The following is an 18,386-nucleotide window of genomic DNA, read 5'->3' as shown; positions in this document are numbered from 1 at the left end:
AGCTCGGTAGACCAAGGACAGCACAGTAGAGATTGCTAAACAAAGTAACTCCCTGTACCCAGAGCTTCCATGCTGTATGTAACTCTTTTTTCCTGCTGATGTAGCCCCTTTTTCCTTTAAAAACTCTCCCAAACAAAGACCGGGGCCTCACTCCTTCCTCCGCTGTGCCGGTAGGTTGGATGGGGTCCCTGTCACGGCTTGTACTCCCGAATAAACCTTGCTTTTGCAGTTCGGTGTGATCGACTCTCTGGGGGTCTCTGTGGGGATCTAACGATCTGGGCACAACATATTTTTTGGTGCCCAACAGTAAGACGTGGCAGGTGGAGGATCCTCTTATTTAGACTCTACGGGTTATGGTTCTATGCAACTTTGCCCCAAAGTCCTGGTACCAGGCACATCTCCTACGGCCTCATGCCTCCATACTCTGTCTCCAGGCAATAGCATGTGTGGGTGACAACTCAACCCTGTTTCCCTTCTATGGCTTATGTCCAGGGCTCCAATGGGTGCATGGGTAATGACCCACCCTCTGTTCCCATATCCTCCCGTCAGATGGCTGTGATCTCAGGGATCCCCAATATCTCCCAGTCTGACTCTACAGGTCACCAGGAGAGCTTCTCCCTGTGTTCTAGTTAATCCTCCTCTCGGTGGTCTCCTACCTTGACAATCAATTCAAGATCTCTATCTGTAAACATTTGGAAAAGTGGAAGATTTCCTATGTCCAAGCTTTCTCCTATCTCAGTCTAAACCTCCTCTGGCTCAAGTTCTCTGAACTTCCAAAGCTCGCTAAAAAGCCAAAACCCCTTTCTTTTACATTTGCTGCTCCGGCTCTTGCAGTCTCAATTGTACCTCCCCCTCCTGTCCAGGAATTCCCACCTATCACAGAACTAGCCCTTGTCCAAAGTCTACTCCCCCTGCCTAATCTATTATCCTCCCTAACACCCTACTCCCAGAAAAGCAAAGGCAAGTTTGGGAGTGGGCTTGTCTCCATGCCATCACCCTCCAGCTCTCATTCTCCAACGGGGCTTCACCCCTCCTGCTCCTGTTCCAATTTTACCATAAGAATAGCAAGGCAGTGGTGATTCCAACCTCCTGAGTTCTCCTGTCACCTATCCCACCCTTTTGATAGCTCTTTTGTTTTATCTTGAACAAGTCAGACAGGATGATCAGGTCTTTTGATGGGTTTTTAATTTCAAGCTGACCTCGCCAGGTCTCCTCAATTCCTACAACTCTATTTCCTGGTCCCAGGAGTGAGCATTTCCTAGATGTATCTCTCCTCTCCCAACCCACATGAAATAAAGATCAACACTACTGGCCCTGCAAACCAGCCAGCTCACCAGGTTAATTACTATTTCCAGACATATCTCCTTTTCCCTAACTGCCCCTTGCTCTGTCACCTATCAGATTTCCTCCTTAGGAATCTCTGGAGGGGTGTCCATCCACTCTCATAGATATTCTGCCCCATTAAGCCTAACACAATGAACAGTCTCCAGTGGACTTCTTGTCCCTGGCACATCGGCCCCAGCCCACAGTCACCTTGGGACCTGTCTGGCAGCTGCCTGAACTTTTGTTTCAGAGGCAGTCCCGAGTGGCTGACTGTTGACCAGGACATCACTGGCCTAAGGTCTTTCTTGGGTAAAAAGAAAAGTAGACTCAAATCCAATTGGAATCTAAAAAATAAACAATCTCATGTATTAGAATTTGGTTCAACTCTAACTGGACATTGGGTTTACAAGAATTTCTCTTTGAATCTAGCAAGATCACTGCCTTTTAAAAAAAAGTTGCTTTGTAACTTGCCCATCTTGTTTTGCAATTTGGTTTAACAAGGTTCCAATGAAATAGCAATGGGTAATCAGTACTCAATATAGACCCTTAGGTGGATTTTGCAGTCTCTGGTTTAATGTAACTGATTTATAGCTAGAGTTTTATAAAAGGAATAGAATTCCATGTGAATGTAATTTTGACCATAATTCAGATAGAGGAATGGTATAATATTAGCATTTTCAGTCATTCAAGTGTAATTACTAAATATAAATTGGGTAAAGCAAATGAGATAAATATGTCTAAAGGTAAACTTTGGTACTCTTAGCAACTTATGTTCTGTGGGAAAAACTACTTGAGTTTGCTAACATGTTTTCATAAATTCTCTATGAAAATAGTTCAACACTGCTTGAAAGTAACTAAGGTTAAAATACAATGTGTTGGCCAGTGCTACAGCTCACTAGGCTAATCCTCTGCCTGCGGCACCAGCATCCCATATGGGTGCCAGATTCTAGTCCCAGCTGCTCCTCTTCCAGTCTAGCTCTCTACTGTGGCCCGGGAAGGCAGCAGATGATGGCCCAAGTCCTTGGGCACTGCACCCGCATGGGAGACCAGGAGGAAGCACCAATGGCCGTAGCAGCCATTTGAGGGGTAAACCAAAGGAAGGAAGACCGAAATTTCTCTGTGTCTCTCTCTCTCACTGTCTAACTCTGCCTGTCAAAAAAAATACAATGTGTTATCTTATTTAGAAAAGGTTGTCTTAATTTGGAGATTTCTAAAGGGTTATTTCAAAATGGAAATCAGCAGGTGGAAAGCAAAAGCTATTATTTGACATGGAACTAGAATCTGATCTTCTGTTAAAGCAAGGAGGTTTTTATATTTTGAAATTGTCTTAAAAATCTGTTTAGAACCTGCAGCATCTCCTTTTAATAGTTTTGTTTAACTGGTGACTCTCAGTTTTCAAGCCAGCTCCAGTAAGCTATTCTCTCTTCCCTAGTTCTGACTCTATTAAAACTCTTCCAAGTTATGGGATATGATCCCATGCACTGGCTCTTAAGTTTAACGTTTTATTTCTGATTTTTGGAATGACCAAAGAGACACAGATTTTGTGTTCTGTTGAAGTAATGTATTGTGCTCTCTTAATATCTCTGTTAGGCTCTAATTGTTTTACAACTGAGTTTTTTATTAAGAGTTTTGATTTGTTTAAATATATGTTTATTCTAAAACATCTGAGTAGGCCGGCACCGTGGCTCACTAGGCTAATCCTCCGCCTTGCGGCGCCGGCACACCGGGTTCTAGTCCCAGTGGGGGTGCCGGATTCTGTCCCGGTTGCCCCTCTTCCAGGCCAGCTCTCTGCTGTGGCCCAGGAGTACAGTGGAGGATGGCCCAAGTACTTGGGCCCTGCATCCCATGGGAGACCAGGAGAAGCACCTGGCTCCTGCCATCGGATCAGTGCGGTGCGCTGGCCACAGCACGCCAGCCACGGCGGCCATTGGAGGGTGAACCAACGGCAAAAGGAAGACCTTTCTCTCTGTCTTTCTCTCTCTCACTGTCCACTCTGCCTGTCAAAAAAAAAAAAATCTGAGTAATCACCTTGTAACAATGATCAAATCTGGTCTATATTATGTCATGATTTAAGGGACCCTATTTGAACCAGATATTTTAAGCCTTCTTGGCATCCTTGACTGGTATCCAAAAAATAAAAAAATCTGGACTTTGATATTTCCAGTTGGGCCCCTGGAAATATCAAAGGATATCTGTCTCTCATCTTGTAGAGACACCAACTAATCAGGCTATTTGGATTATATTACAGGTACTGTCAAGATGTGAAGTGGTGCTAAATTTTAAGCTATGATAATATAAAATACTACAGATACAAATGTCCAAAGTTAGAAAGTCTAATGATCTTGTATTACCAGGCCTAAAAAAGGATAAATGCTTTTTAAAATCCTACCATAGACTTCTAATTTAGACTATAAAAGATTAAAGATGGGATTTGAGCACCCCTTTGACTTGCATCCTCTTAAAAGCTTCCTGTGACCTGCTTTAAAAAAAAAAAAAAAAAAAAAAAAAAAAAAAAAAAAAAAAAAACAGGAGGAAGCGAAAGCTAGGCAGCAGAAGAAATGCAAAGATAGGTGGCAGGCCAATTAAGGCTGCTCTACACAGTGATCCGCCCAGTCACTGCGCTGGTTTATATGGAAAGCCAGGGCTTCAGCAGAAGTAGCTTATGAAGAGCCCTGGCAGCTCTGCCAGCAAACAGTCGGGTCACCGGAAATGGATCTGCCCTGGAGTCAAAGGACGCCCAGATCAGAGCTGCAGACCTTGTTGGCTCTAAGCTGAAGAGCCCTTCACTCGACCCAGCTTCCAAACTAACCACTGCTGCTGAGGGGATGGCCAAGTAGGGTCAGTAACATTGCAGAAAGAACTGCAAATTTCCTGTTAGAGATGCCACCTGCTTTTCCCTGGCCAGCTCTCCTCTCAGGCTAGCTACATAAGGGAAGTCAACAGGGTGCCTTCCCCAAGGAGGTTCACACCTCCCTTGGGATGTACCCCATGTGAAGAGACAGATAGGTCTGGGCCTCATAAATGGCAAGGCCTTAAAGCCCACCTGACTATTATCAGGCCCCTTCTGTCAGTTTCTTTTTGCCTCTCAATCAAAAAACTTGTTCATGATTTAGACAGCAGCTTTCTTGGGACCTCTAATAATGACTCTGTCCTTTATTTTAGACCCTGTCTAGCCTACTTAGGGACTCATTCCTTTGTAATAATAGCCTCTACTCTTACATCAATGGCTCCACTCCAACCGTACGCATTGATGGTCCTCTCTCCCACTTAACGTTGTATGATTGTTCAGAATTTTTCTTTTTTTTTTAAAGATTTATTTTATTTATTTGAAATACAGAGTTACAGAGAGATGTAGAGACACAGAGAGAGGTCTTCCATCTGCTGGTTCATGCCCCAGATGGCCTCAACGGCCGGAGCTGTACCAATCCGGAGCCAAGAGCCAGGAACTTCTTCCGGGTCTCCCATGCTGTGCAGGGGCCCAAGGACTTGGGCCATCTTCTACTGCTTTCTCAGGCCACAGCAGAGAGCCGGATCAGAAGAGGAGCAGCCGGGACTAGAACCGGCGCCCATATGGGATGTCGGCACTTCAGGCCAGGGCTTTAACCCGCTGCACCATAGCACCAGCCCCCAGAATTTTTCTACAGACAAGGCCCTCTACCCACAAGAGATGAGCAACCTTTCTCCCAGTCTTGGTTGGGATCAGCTCTGCAGCCTCTCTGTCCTCAGTAGTGGTCTCAGGAGCAGCTTTCGGCCACAATGTTATCTCAACCAACCTACTGCAAACAACTCCAACAGTTTTACAACTGTTGTTTGCAGTTACAAGAGGAGGTCACTAGGCCCATCGAGACCTCAGTTGATGCCATCTGAGGTCTCCAAAGCCATATTGCCTCACTAACCGATGTGGTACTATGGAATAGATGGACCTTAACTGTGTTGTTATTATATTAATCAATAAGGTCAGGCAAAACTACATCCATCAAACAGTCTTACAGAGTCCAGAGACTCCCCCCTCATTTCCTCTCCTCTATGAAATCCTCTCATTACTTAGTTAATGCCACTCTTATGACCACTGGCTGCTATCCTCACCCTGTCTTTTATACTACAGTGTCTGTTTACAGGAGGTGATAATGGAACGAACCAAAGCCTTCACCAGTCAGGTGGTAAACCCAATGCTGCTACAGGGATATACTTGGCTCCCCACCCAGGAGATCGCAGCTTGAGGCATCACCCCATGCCAGCAGAGAGTAACTTGTTGTCCCATGTCAACAGAAAGTAGCTCTAAAGACAGATCATCATCCCTCCAACCCTCCTGGACTTTGGGGGCTGATGTGATCCCATACAACACTTGCTTTATAAAAAAAAAAGTGGGGGGGGGGGAATTTTAGTAAAATGGTGCAAATCTACTCCCTGGACACCATCCTCAGCTCTAGCCCCCGCCACCACTGCTAGAAGCCAGATGACAAAATGGCCCAACCACAGGTGTCAGCTCCACCCCTACTCCAATGGGATTCGCTGATATTTCCCAGTCCCCTGCAAAGGTTTAATAGGACACGCTTCCTGAACACGTGCTCTCTCTCTTCATCTCTCTCTTGACTTCTTTCTCTCGCTTACTCTCTTGCCCTCTCCCCCTGCCTGTCAGGTTCCCCCACCTGACAATAAACCTTTTCCCTTAAAAAAATATAAGAAAATCCGAGAGGTGGGGATTTCAGACATTCAGTGAGAGAAGGCACCTTAAATAAATTCCTATACGTCTGTACACACAATACTATGGATCTGCAGTTCAACTTGTGTTTGAGTGAGGAAATTACGAGTGACTAAATAGTAAATGCAAAAAGCAAGTTATATAACTTCCCTGGTTGAAAAATGGTATGCACATTTATTTTTTAAAAAATCACATGTGGGGGCCAGCACTGTGGTACACAGTGAGTTAAAGCCCTGGCCTGCAGTGCCGTTATCCCATATGGGCACTGGTTTGAGCCCCAGATATTCCACTTCTGATCCAGCTCCCTGCTAATGTGCCTGGGAAATCAGTGGAAGATGGCCCAAGTCCTGGGGCCCCTGCACCCACATGGGAGACCCGGGAGAAGCAACTGGCTCCTGGCTTCAGATCGGCTCAGCTCCAACCACTGAGGTCATCAGGGGAGTGAACCAGCGGATGGAAGACCTCTCTCTCTCTCTCTCTCTCTCTCCCTCTCCCTCTCCCTCTAACTCCTTCAAATAAATAAAATAAATCTTTTTAAAAAATCATATGTGGAGAGAGACACTAAAGTAACTGAAGCAATTTCAAAAAATTGGAATTAAGTGCCTTCCATGTCAACACTTTTCTATTAACTAATAAAACCCATGTAGTATTGTCAGAAGGAGAGACACATTGGTCAATGCAGAACAGACACTCAACCAAGTACGACCACACATTTCCACCTATAATCTGCACACATAATCACAAGCCCATACTGAGAATGGCATATCTCCAAAGTCACAAAGGATGTGCAAGCCCACCACAATCCAAGACCCACTTTCAAAAGAACTTGGACATATGGTAAAACCCATCTTATTCCACTAGAAAGCATATGAAAATATAAACACTAAATGCTATCTAAGTCAAATCTTCACACTTGACTCAATTACACCCACACTGTCCACATTTACAATGCCCAGAGCCCCAGATACAACATTTCCTCAAGTAGATAATCTGCTTTGTATTATTACTCCCTTCATTTTCATTACTGCTGTTTTTTCTATAGAAGCTGGAGTGGGAACAGGATAGACAGTTTAGCTACCTGCAGCCAATAATCTAGCACACGCAGGAGCTTTAGTAGATTTACTATCTTTGCACTTTACCTGGCAGGTGTCTCATCAATTTTTGGAGCCACCAATTTCATCATGATAGTTAATATTAAATCACTTACTATATCCCAACCATTTGTAGGATCACTATTATTTACAAATATAATCCTCCTGGGACCAGCATTGTGGTACAGCAGCTTAAAGCCCCAGCCTGCAGCACCAGCATCCCATATGGGCACCGGTTCAAGTCTCAGCTGCTCCACTTCCAATCCAGCTCTTTGCTAGAGCCTGAAGGCAGTGGAAGATGGTCCAGGTCTTGGAACTGTGCACCTGCACTGGAGACCTGGAAGAAGCTCCTGGCTCCTGGCTTTGGATCAGCACAGCTCTGGCCACTGCAGCCATCTGGGGAGTGAACCAGTGGATAGGGGACTCTCTCTCTCTCTCTCTCTCTCTCAAATAAATAAATAAAACTTTAAAAAAGAAAGAATCATCCTATTATCTCTTCCAGTACTAGAAGCAAGAATTACAATACTATTAACAGACTGAAACCTATACACTACTTCTTTTACCAAACAGGAGGAAGATCCCAGTTTTATACCAAAATCTATTCTTTGATTCTTTGATCATCCCAAAGGACCTGCAGTATTCTACCAGACTTTGGAATAATTCCACACATTGTAACCTAATATTCTGAGAAAAAAGGAAGCAATGGGGCATGGAGGAATAGTTTGAGCTATATATCCACTGGTTTTTAGAGTTCATTATCTGAGCTCACCATGTACAGTGACACATGAGCATATTTCATATTAGCTTCATGATTATTGCTTTTCCCACATAAGTGTTGCTATTTTAGCAGTAAAATGTTTCATTTACTAGAACCCTCATATGGAGGTAATATCAAATGATCCCACCCATACTGTGAGCCTTGGGTTTTATCTTTCTATTTATTGTTAGATGCCCAAGGCTTTGCTCTAGCCAACTCATTCCTAGACACCATTCTTCACGATGCATACTGTGCCACACCACATTTCCACTGTGTCTTGTCTGTAGGTCTGCATTCACAATCGCAGGAGGAGTCACATACTGACTTTTACTACTTTCAGGATATACACTTGAGTCTACCTGAGTTACAATTTACTTAATTATATTTGTAGCATAAATCAATATTTTTCTTGCATAATTGGGCATACCATGACAATACTCCAACTTTCCTGATGAAATTTCAACAAGAAATACTACATCATCAACGGGGTCATTTCTTTCTTTTTTTTTTTAACTATTGGGCAGAGTTAGACAGTGAGAGAGAGAGACAGAGAGAAAGGTCTTCCTTCCATTGGTTCACCCCCCAAATGGCCGCTATAGCCAGCATGTTGTGCCGATCTGAAGCCAGAAGCCAGGTGCTTTTCCTGGTCTCCCATGCGGGTGCAGGTGCCCAAGCACTTGGGCCATCCTCCACTGCCCTCCCAGGCCACAGCAGAGAGCTGGACTGGAAGACAAGCAACAGGGACCAGAATCCGGTGCCCACATGGGATGCCGGCACCACAGGCGGAGGATTAACCAAGTGAGCCATGGCGCCAGCCCCAGGGTCATTTATTTCATTAAGAGCTATTATAGTAATAATTTGTGTTATTTGAGAAGTTTTTGCCCCAGAACAAGAAGTCTCAGTAATTTAACTGTCAGAAACCTCAAATGACTACACAGTGCCCACATCACATCACACACTTGAAGAGCCAGCTTATGTAAAATCCTAAATTAACAACAGAAGGAATCCTGCAGGCGTTGTGGCACAGTAGGCTAAGCCTCTGCCTGCTACACTGGCATCCCATATGGGTGTCAGTTCATGTCCTGGCTGCTCTTCTTTTGATCCAGCTCTCTGCTTCTGGTCTGGGAAAGCAGTAGAAGATGCTTCAGCCCTGCACCCTCATGGGAGACCCCAAGAAAGCTCCTGGCTCCTGGCTTCTGGCCAGCCCAGCTCCAGTTGTTGCAGCCATTTGGGGACTGAACCAATGGATGGAAGGCATTTCTCTGTCTCTGCCTCTGTCTATAACTCTGCCTCTCAAATAAATAAATAAAATCTTTAGAAAAAATAATTTAAAAAACAACAAAGGAAGGAATCGAACACCTTACAACCCTTCCTTGATAAAAATATAAGTAAAAATATTACATAACTTTGTCAAGGTTAATTTATAGATTGAAATCTTTCAGATCCTTATGGCATATCCACTTCAACTAGCATTCCAAGATGTTACATCATCCATTACAGAAGAACTACACCCTCATGACTCCACCCTACTAATCTTTTTTTTTTTACAGGCAGAGTGGACAGTGAGAGAGAGAGACAGAGAGAATGGTCTTCCTTTGCCGTTGGTTCACCCTCCAATGGCCGCCACGGCCGGCGCACTGCGGCCAGCGCACCGCGCTGATCCAATGGCAGGAGCCAGGTGCTTCTGCTGGTCTCCCATGGGGTGCAAGGCCCAAGCACTTGGGCCATCCTCCACTGTACTCCCTGGCCACAGCAGAGAGCTGGTCTGGAAGAGGGGCAACCGGGACAGAATCCGGCGCCCCGACCGGGATTAGAACCTGGTGTGCCAGCGCCGCGCCGGCCCACCCTACTAATCTTATTCTTAGCTAGCTCTTGAGTTCTTCACATTGTTTCACCTATGTTGACAACCAAAGATGCCCAAGAAGAAACAGTGTTGTCTTTTATTATTATTACTCAAATTTTAATTGCCCAGTCATAATTACAAATTCTATACATAGGATAGATGAAATTAACAGCTCTTAACCATAAAAGATACAGGACACCAACAATATTGAAGCTGTGAATATACAGATATGATGACTTAAACTCTGACTCTTATATAATCCCATAGAAGATTTGAAACCAGGATACAGTGGATAACAGAGTCGTCATACCTATAGAAATGCCAATCCATACATTACTTTCATCTGAAGATGGCTTACACTCAGAAGTTGACACACCATTTGATCTAAAAACAAATCCCATCCCAAGGTGCTTGCGTGAAGCAACCTTCACATCTACTCCACTTGGTTTATATTATGACAATGCTCTGATGTGTGTGGGTCCAACCACATCTCCATGTCTTTGAACTAGCAACACTAAAACACTTTGAAAAATGACAAATATCTGTTATGTCATTATGAATCTAACTAGCATCAGTTTAATACTGAAAGCAAAAATATTTCTGTAATAAAATGCCACAATTAGACTCACCAATATAATTAATTAGCATGATCTCAATAAAATTAGCACTTTATTTCTCCAGCTAAAACTCACTAACTACACTTAACCCCCAAACCCACACCAAAATACACTGAATCACCAAGACGAAATGCCATGAGAAACAGAATGAAGGTGTGCTCACCTTTTTTCATTACCCCTACAATAGCAGGATTACGCACTGTAATTATCATCTCCCCTAATATTTTAATCCCATCTCCCAACTGCCTGGTCAATAATCAATTCATCTACCTTCAACAGTGATGGGTGCAACTCATTCTTAAACAAATAACCATTCACATCACTGAAAGAAGAACCTGGTCTCTAATACTAATCTCACTCATATTCTGTGATTCAACAAATCAGCTAGGACAGTTACCTTGTATGGCTCACACAGCCCAATTATCAGTTGTTAGGACTAGCTGTCATGCCTTGAGCAGAAGCAGTCATTACTGGCCTCTGCCATAAAACAAAAGCATCATTAGCCACTTCCTCCCTCAAGGTGCACCTGCCTCATTTATTCCTTTGATAGTAATTATTATATTAAGATATTATTATTATATTAAGATAATCGAAAATGAATCTTGATGTGAATGGAAGGGGAGAGGGAGTGGGAAAGGGGAGGGTTGTTGGTGGGAGGGACGGTATGGGGGGGGAAGCCATTGTAACCCATGAGTCGTACTTTGGAAATTTATATTCATTAAATAAAAGATAAAAAAAAAAAAAGAAACTATCAGCCTATTTATAGCTCTTCACATACTCATACATTTTATTGGCAGAGCCTCCTTAGTCTTGACATGCATCAGTTCTGCAACAGCTATAATCAGATTTATTCTAATTCTAGCTGTTCTTTAATTCACTGTAACCCAATCCAAGTGCCCATATTTCCACTCTCATGGTTAATGACCCACCAAAATCAGGCTATCATACAGTTAACCCCAGCCCTGACCATAAACAAAGGCATTGTCAGAGCTATTGCTTTAAGATTTTACTTATTTATTTACTTACTTACTTATTTGAGAGGTAGAGTTACCAATGGAGAGAGGGAGGGACAGAGAGAAAGGTCTTCCCTCGGCTGGTTCACTCCTAAATGGCAATAGCCAGAACTCAGCCAATTTGAAGCCAAGAGCTTCTTCTGGGTCTTCCACATGGGTGCAAGGGCCCAAGTGCTTAGACCATCTTCCACTGTTTTCCCAGGCCAGAAGCAAAGAGCTGGATTGGAAGTGGAGCAGCCAGGACATGAACTAGTACCCATATGTGATGCCAGCACTGCAGGTGGAGGCTTAGCCTGCTACACCACAAAACCCCTTGTCAGCTCTGTTTCTAACATACAGCTAATGATAGGTTTCCAGTTTAATTCTTTTACTCTATCATTCCTGGCCTAGGAACTAATACACTAACAATATACCAAGGATGATGATATAGTCTGAGAGGGTACAACTAAGGGCCAGGATCATGATATGAAATGATCTTTTTCATTCTATCAGGAGTTTTTTTCCTCTGCTGGATTCTTCTATCCATTCTATCCCTCATGGCTAGTCCTAAAGCAAAGGGGCTGCTACCTACCAACAGGCATCTGAGCCCTAAAGCTACTAGAATTGTGTCTAATAATCAGAATTATTAGTCTCAGGAGTATCAATTACCCAAGCTCACCATAATTTCATAGAAGAAACCAAAAATATCATACAAATTCCACTAATCAATCAAACTTGGAGCTGATTTTACAAGTCTACAAACTTCAGAATATTTCAATATATCCTTCACCATCTCTGAGGCTGTGGATAGTTCAACACTCTTCACAGCCACAGGATTGCACAGCCTATTTGTAATCATAAATCTTACTTTCTCACCTTATAACAATTAAAATTTCACTTGATATCAAACCATCATTTTGGCATTGAAACTGATGCCTGACATAATTTGTGGACATAGTCTAATTATTCTTATGCATCTCTTTTAAAAAAAAGATTTATGTATTTAATTGAAAGTCAGAGTTAGAGAGAGAGAGAGAGAGGTCTTCCATCCACTGGTTCACTCCCCAGTTGGCCGCAATGGCTAGAGCCAGAACCTTCTTCCAGGTCTCCCATGTGGGTGCATGGGCCTAACAACTTGTGCTGTCTTCCACTGCCTTCCCAGGCCACAGCAGAGAGGCTGAATCAGAACTGGAGCAGCCAGAACTTGAACCGGCGCCCATGTGGGAATCTGGCACTGCAGGCAGTGGCTTTACCCGCTATGCCACAGCGCTGGCCCTGACACATCTCCCTTCACTTATGAGGATCATATTCTTTTTTTTTTTTTTTTTTTGACAAGCAGAGTGGACAGTGAGAGAGAGAGACAGAGAGAAAGGTCTTCCTTTGCCGTTGGTTCACCCTCCAATGGCCGCCGCGGCCAGCGCACTGCGGCCAGCGCACTGCGCTGATCCGATGGCAGGAGCCAGGAGCCAGGTGCTTCTGCTGGTCTCCCATGGGGTGCAGGGCCCAAGCACCTGGGCCATCCTCCACTGCACTCCCTGGCCACAGCAGAGGGCTGGCCTGGAAGAGGGGCAACCGGGACAGAATCCGGCGCCCCGACCGGGACTAGAACCTGGTGTGCCGGCGCCGCTAGGTGGAGGATTAGCCTAGTGAGCTGCGGCACCGGCCCGAGGATCATATTCTTTTAATGTTAACTACTGCTATTGGCTTCCAATGTATTATCTTCAGTTTTAAACTGAAAAAGAATAATCAACCTTACTCTCTCCCTGGCAATCAATATATCTTTAGTGCTACTTCTTGGAACCACCACAATCTGGTTGCTGTAATTAAATATCTACATAGAAAAATAAAGTCCATACAATATGTAGATTTGATCCTATAGCATCGGCCCAACTACTACCCTCCATAAATTCTCTTTTAGCCATTACAGCCTTTGTATTCAGCTTAGATATTACTATCTTACTTCTCCTGTCATGAGTACCCAAATAAAAAACCCAACACTTACACTTACCATAGCACTAATTATAATTTCCATTTTAGCCCTAGGTCTAGCCTATGAATGAATTCAAAAAGGACTATAATGAGTATAATCATTGAAATAAATTATTTCAATCCATTAGGTTAAGGTATTCTATTATCACCAATATTCCTTTAAATCTGTATAAATATTTTAGCATATACTGCATCCTTACTAGGAATATTATCAGTATACTGATATATGGTCAGTTCTGTGTTTTATAAGGCACAATATTATATGCATTCACTTTAGGAATCCTTGTAATCCTGAATGCTCATTTTATCATATCATGTATAATATTCATTGCCTACTAGTATTTTTAGCCTATGAAGCCACTGTGGGCCAAACACAGTTAATAGCATCCAACACTTACAGTCAGATAATGTACAAACTTAACCCTTCTCCTATGAATTATGTAACTTACAATTACACTTATTTCCATAACAATGTACTCAAAAACATCATACTCTGAATCAAAATAAACACAGAGCTTATACACTACCTCATAATCCTATTTATTATGAATAAACCTATTATAAAATAAGCAGTCTCTCACCAGCTTCTTCTCTGACCCTCCTCTTGATACCACCTCACAGCTTCCCTTAACAATCCTAGTGAGTATCCCCTTTCTAAAGGACCACTTCCATGAAAGAAAGCTATATTTAAATATTAATCTATAGGCATTCTTAATTATGACATTCACAGGCACAGAAGTAATTTTGTTCTAGATACTTTTCATCAACAGTAATTTCAACCCAAGTAACTATTACCCAATGAGGAAACTACATAGCATTTAAATGGAAACCATGCATAATAACTTTGATAGTAAAAAGCAAAAATGTCCCTGTATGGTCTTCACCTGTGATTACCAGAAGCCCATGTAGAGGCCACTATTGCTAGATCAATATGCCTTGCAGTCACACTGTTAAAACTAGGAGGCTACAGCATAACATGAGTCCCTACAATCTGAAATCCCTTAAACAGAGCAGAGAGCCTTCTCACTGCCCAGAGGAGCCCTGTGAGGAAACCCCTAACCAGCGCCATCTCGCTCTGTCAAACACATCTAGCATCACTAACCACTTTTTCATTAGTGAGCCACATTAACACTGGTGATTGTGACTGTCCTTATTCAAACATCACGAAGATTTACAGGAGCTACAGCTCTAACACTGGCCCATGGCCTAACATCAGCAATATTATTTTGTCTTGCAAACTCTATTCACAGGCAAACGTCACGATTTGCCCAAGGACTACAAAACAGTTTCACCTCTAGCAGCAGCATGATGAACCCTGGCAAACCTAACTAACTCGGCCTTAGCGCCAATCATTAATTTCAGGTGGCTGTTCACAAAAAAGACATCATTCTCACGGTCCAAACCTACTACCATCCTAACAGAGTCTAACCTGTGAATTAACACAATACACTGCATCTGCTTACTAATCACAACACAACAAGGAAAACTTCCATATCATATCAATAACATCCCTCTTTCATTCACACGAGGAAATCACTCATATCCATTACCTTCTTCCCTATCACTCAGTTCTTTTTTTTTTTAACTTTTATTTAATGAACATAAATTTCCAAAGTACAGCTTATGGATTACAATGCCTTCCCCCCCATAATGTCCCTCCCACCCGCAACCCTCCCCTTTCCCACTCCCTCTCCCCTTCCATTCACATCAAGATTCATTTTCGATTCTCTTTATCTACAGAAGATCAGTTTAGCATACATTAAGTAAAGAATTCAACAGTTTGCTCCCACACAGAAACATAAAGTGAAAAATAATAGATGATTTTTTAAATGATGGTGAAATCAGATCAGACCTATTGTCATGTTTAATCCCAGTGAGAGTCAAGTTGGGAATTGATAATTTTTTTTTTTTACAGAAGATCAGTTTAGTATACATTAAGTAAAGATTTCAACAGTTTGCACCCCCATAGAAACACAAAGTGAAAAATACTGTTTGAGTACTCGTTATAGCATTAAGCCTCAATGTACAGCACATTAAGGACAGAGATCCTACATGAGGAGTAAGTGCACAGTGACTCCTGGTGTTGACTTTACAAATTGACACTCCTGTTTATGGCATCAGTAATCTCCCTATGCTCCAGTCATGAGTTTCCAAGGCTATGGAAGCCTTTTGAGTTCACCGGCTCTTATCTTGTTCAGACAAGGTCATAGTCAAAGTGGAGGTTCTCTCCTCCCTTCAGAGAAAGGTACCTCCTTCTTTGAAGACCTGTTCTGTCCACTGGGATCTCACTCACAGAGATCTTTCATTTAGGTTTGTGTTTGTGTTTGTTTTTGTTTTTGTTTTTTGCCAGAGTGTCTTGGCTTTCCATGCCTGAAATACTCTAAGGGGCTTTTCAGCCAGATCCGAATGCCTTTAGGGCTGATTCTGAGGCCAGAGTGCTGTTTAGGACATGTGCCATTCTATGAGTCTGCTGTGTATCTCGCTTCCCATGTTGGATCACTCTCCCCTTTATTTATTCTATCGGGTAGTATTAGCAGGTACTAGACTTGTTTATGTGCTCCCTTTGACTCTTAGTCCTTTCATTATGATCAATTGTGAACAGAAATTGATCACTTGGACTAGTGAGATGGCATTGGTACATGCCACCTTGATGGGATTGAATTGGAGTCCCCTGGTATGTTTCTAACTCTACCATTTGGGGCAAGTCAGCTTGAGCATGTCCCAAATTGTACATCTCTTCCCTCTCTTATTCCTACTCTTATGTTTAACAGGGATCACATTTCAGTTAAATTTCAACACTTAAGAATAACTGTATCACTCAGTTCTAAGATCATTTCACGAAACACGCATTGTAAAGAGACAACATTAGCTCATGAATGTAAAAACAGAAACTTCAGTCTCCTTATTCACTGAGGAAGTATGCAAAAACGGCTAACATGCTCAGACACACAGTAATATGGTTTTCTTAAGCTATAAAGTTAGAAATAACCCATTGGTTTTAGGAACCAACAAACTATTGCAGCTCCAAATAAAAGTAATCTATTTTCTCCCTCTACAACAATGTCACTACTTTCACTTCACCAGTTATAACAACTGTCCCATATTTATAAGGAGATTGGTGCTTTAAACCTCTAATGCCCCTTATTTATTTAATTTTACTTGAGAAACAGAGCCACACTTCGCATCTGCTGGCTCACTACCCACGTGTGTGCAGCCAAAAATGCCATCAGGGTCTACCACGTGGGCAGCAGCCGCTCAATGACACGCTCCATCCGTCACTGCTGTTTCCCTAGCTACGCATTAGTGGGCAGAGTCGGAAGCCAGAGCCGGGTCGCAAACTCGGGTACTGCAATATGAGACATGGACCTCGGAACCAGCATCGGAACCTCTCGTCTAAACACCTGACCTGCACTGCGGGTAACCTACGAATGCACCTTGCGTGATGTACATTTAAAAACTCATGGTATACACAGGGTTCCATACGATCTGCGTCCTCAGGGGTCGCTTGGGGGTCCTGGAACGTGCCCTCCGCAGAGAGGGGAGGGCGGCTGGGATTTGTTACCCTGAAGTGAAAACGAGTCCGAAGTAGAGCCGTGAACCCCGGACACTACACCAGACACACCCGAAGGAGAGGATTCCCAGCACGGGGCGGGCATCGTGACCCCCACCCCACCCCGCCCAGCGGGGGTCCCCCACCATCCGCCCCGGAGGCGCCTCCACCCGACCCCTCAGTGTCCACTCCCCGCGGGCACCGCCGGGACCCGGGCCACGAGGGGCCGCGCGGCCGCGCCGCTCCCTCCTCAGAGGCCGAGGCCGCCGGGCGGCGTCTCCGCAGGAGCCCTGCCCGGCCGGGGCTGACCGAGAGGAGCCACGCGGACGCCGGGTCCTCGCTCTCCCTTCCCGGCTCCCGCTCCGGGACGGGGTCAGGGCCGACGGCGCCGCTCCGGCCGCGGACACCGGGACTCGCCAGGCCTGAGGAGCCGGCGCCGCGCGGACGCGGGAAAGCTCTCGGCCCGGCCGAACCCGCGCCCTCACCTGGCGCACGGCCGCGGGCCCGCCCTTCCCGCCGGCGTCCGCCGCTGCCGTCCTGTCCAGGGATCCAGGGATCGGCGCTGGAGCCCCGCACGGCCGTTAGGTGACCGCGCAACCCCTGGCCGAAGGACAGAAAAGCCGGGCCTCGCGGAGAAAATGGCGAGGGGGAAGCTCAGCGGCCTATTTATAGCCTCGGTGTTAAGGTGGCGGGTCCCGGAGCTCATTCTGATTGGATGATGCGGAAGGGCACCAACCAATCAAAAAGCGAAGACAGGGCCGGCGGCGAGGTTTAGCAGGTTAGGCCGTCGCCTGCGATGCCAGCATCCCTTACGGAACCACTTGTGTCCCTGCAAGTGGGAGACCCAGATGAAGCTCCTGGCGCCTGGTCCAGCCCTAGGCCATGGCAGCCATTTGGGGAGTGAACCCGCGTATGGAAGCTCTCTCTCTCTTCCCCTCTCCCCCACCCCTCCTGCGCCTTCAAATAAAAAATAAATTTTAAAAACAATTGAAAAAATTTAAAAAGAATCTTCTCATGGTGAGCATTTGGCCTAGTGGTTAAAATGACGTCTGGAGGCCGCCGCTGTAGCAAAGTGGGTAAAGCTGCTGCTTGCGGTGCCTGCATCCCATATAGGCGCTGGTTCAGGTCCCGGCTGCTGCACTTCCGATCCAGCTCTCTGCTACGGCCTGGGAAAGCAGCAGAAGATGGCTCAAGTGCTTGGGCCCCTGCACCCACGTAGGAGACCCAGAGGAAGCTCCTGGCTCCTGGCTCCTGGCTTCAGATTGGTGACGCTCCGGTCATTGTGGTCATCTGAGGCGTGAACCAGCGAATGGAAAGATATCCACTGCCTGCTTCTGCCTCCCTGTAACTGCCTTTCAAATAAATAAATAAATAAATCTTTAAAAAAAAGTTAGTGAAATACATTCAAAGATAAGGGAGCAATTGGTATTTAAAAAAAAAATGACACCTGCATCCCACATTGCAGTGCGTGGGTTCAGGTCCTGCCTCTGGCTCTTGTTCTAGATTCATGCCGGTGCAGGGA

General features: G+C 44.5%; 1 protein-coding gene across 1 annotated transcript in view; it reads right to left on the bottom strand.

Annotated features, from left to right (window-relative positions):
• LOC103347106 (uncharacterized) overlaps nucleotides 1-17,570 on the bottom strand; it is a 189,164-nt gene extending 171,594 nt beyond the window's left edge. Inside the window, exon 1 of the mRNA XM_089317016.1 lies at nucleotides 17,350-17,570. Within this exon, the coding sequence (XP_089173142.1) occupies nucleotides 17,350-17,570 (221 nt within the window). The remainder of the gene's footprint in view (nucleotides 1-17,349) is intronic.
• Nucleotides 17,571-18,386: the final 816 nt, after the last annotated feature.

The sequence above is a fragment of the Oryctolagus cuniculus genome, chromosome 17 (assembly GCF_051225735.1).
Source record: "Oryctolagus cuniculus isolate XC-2025 breed Fujian yellow rabbit chromosome 17, ASM5122573v1, whole genome shotgun sequence".
NCBI classification, from domain to species: domain Eukaryota; kingdom Metazoa; phylum Chordata; class Mammalia; order Lagomorpha; family Leporidae; genus Oryctolagus; species Oryctolagus cuniculus.
Note: the sequence above shows the minus strand (reverse complement) of the source record. Positions and strands in the feature narration are given on the sequence as shown.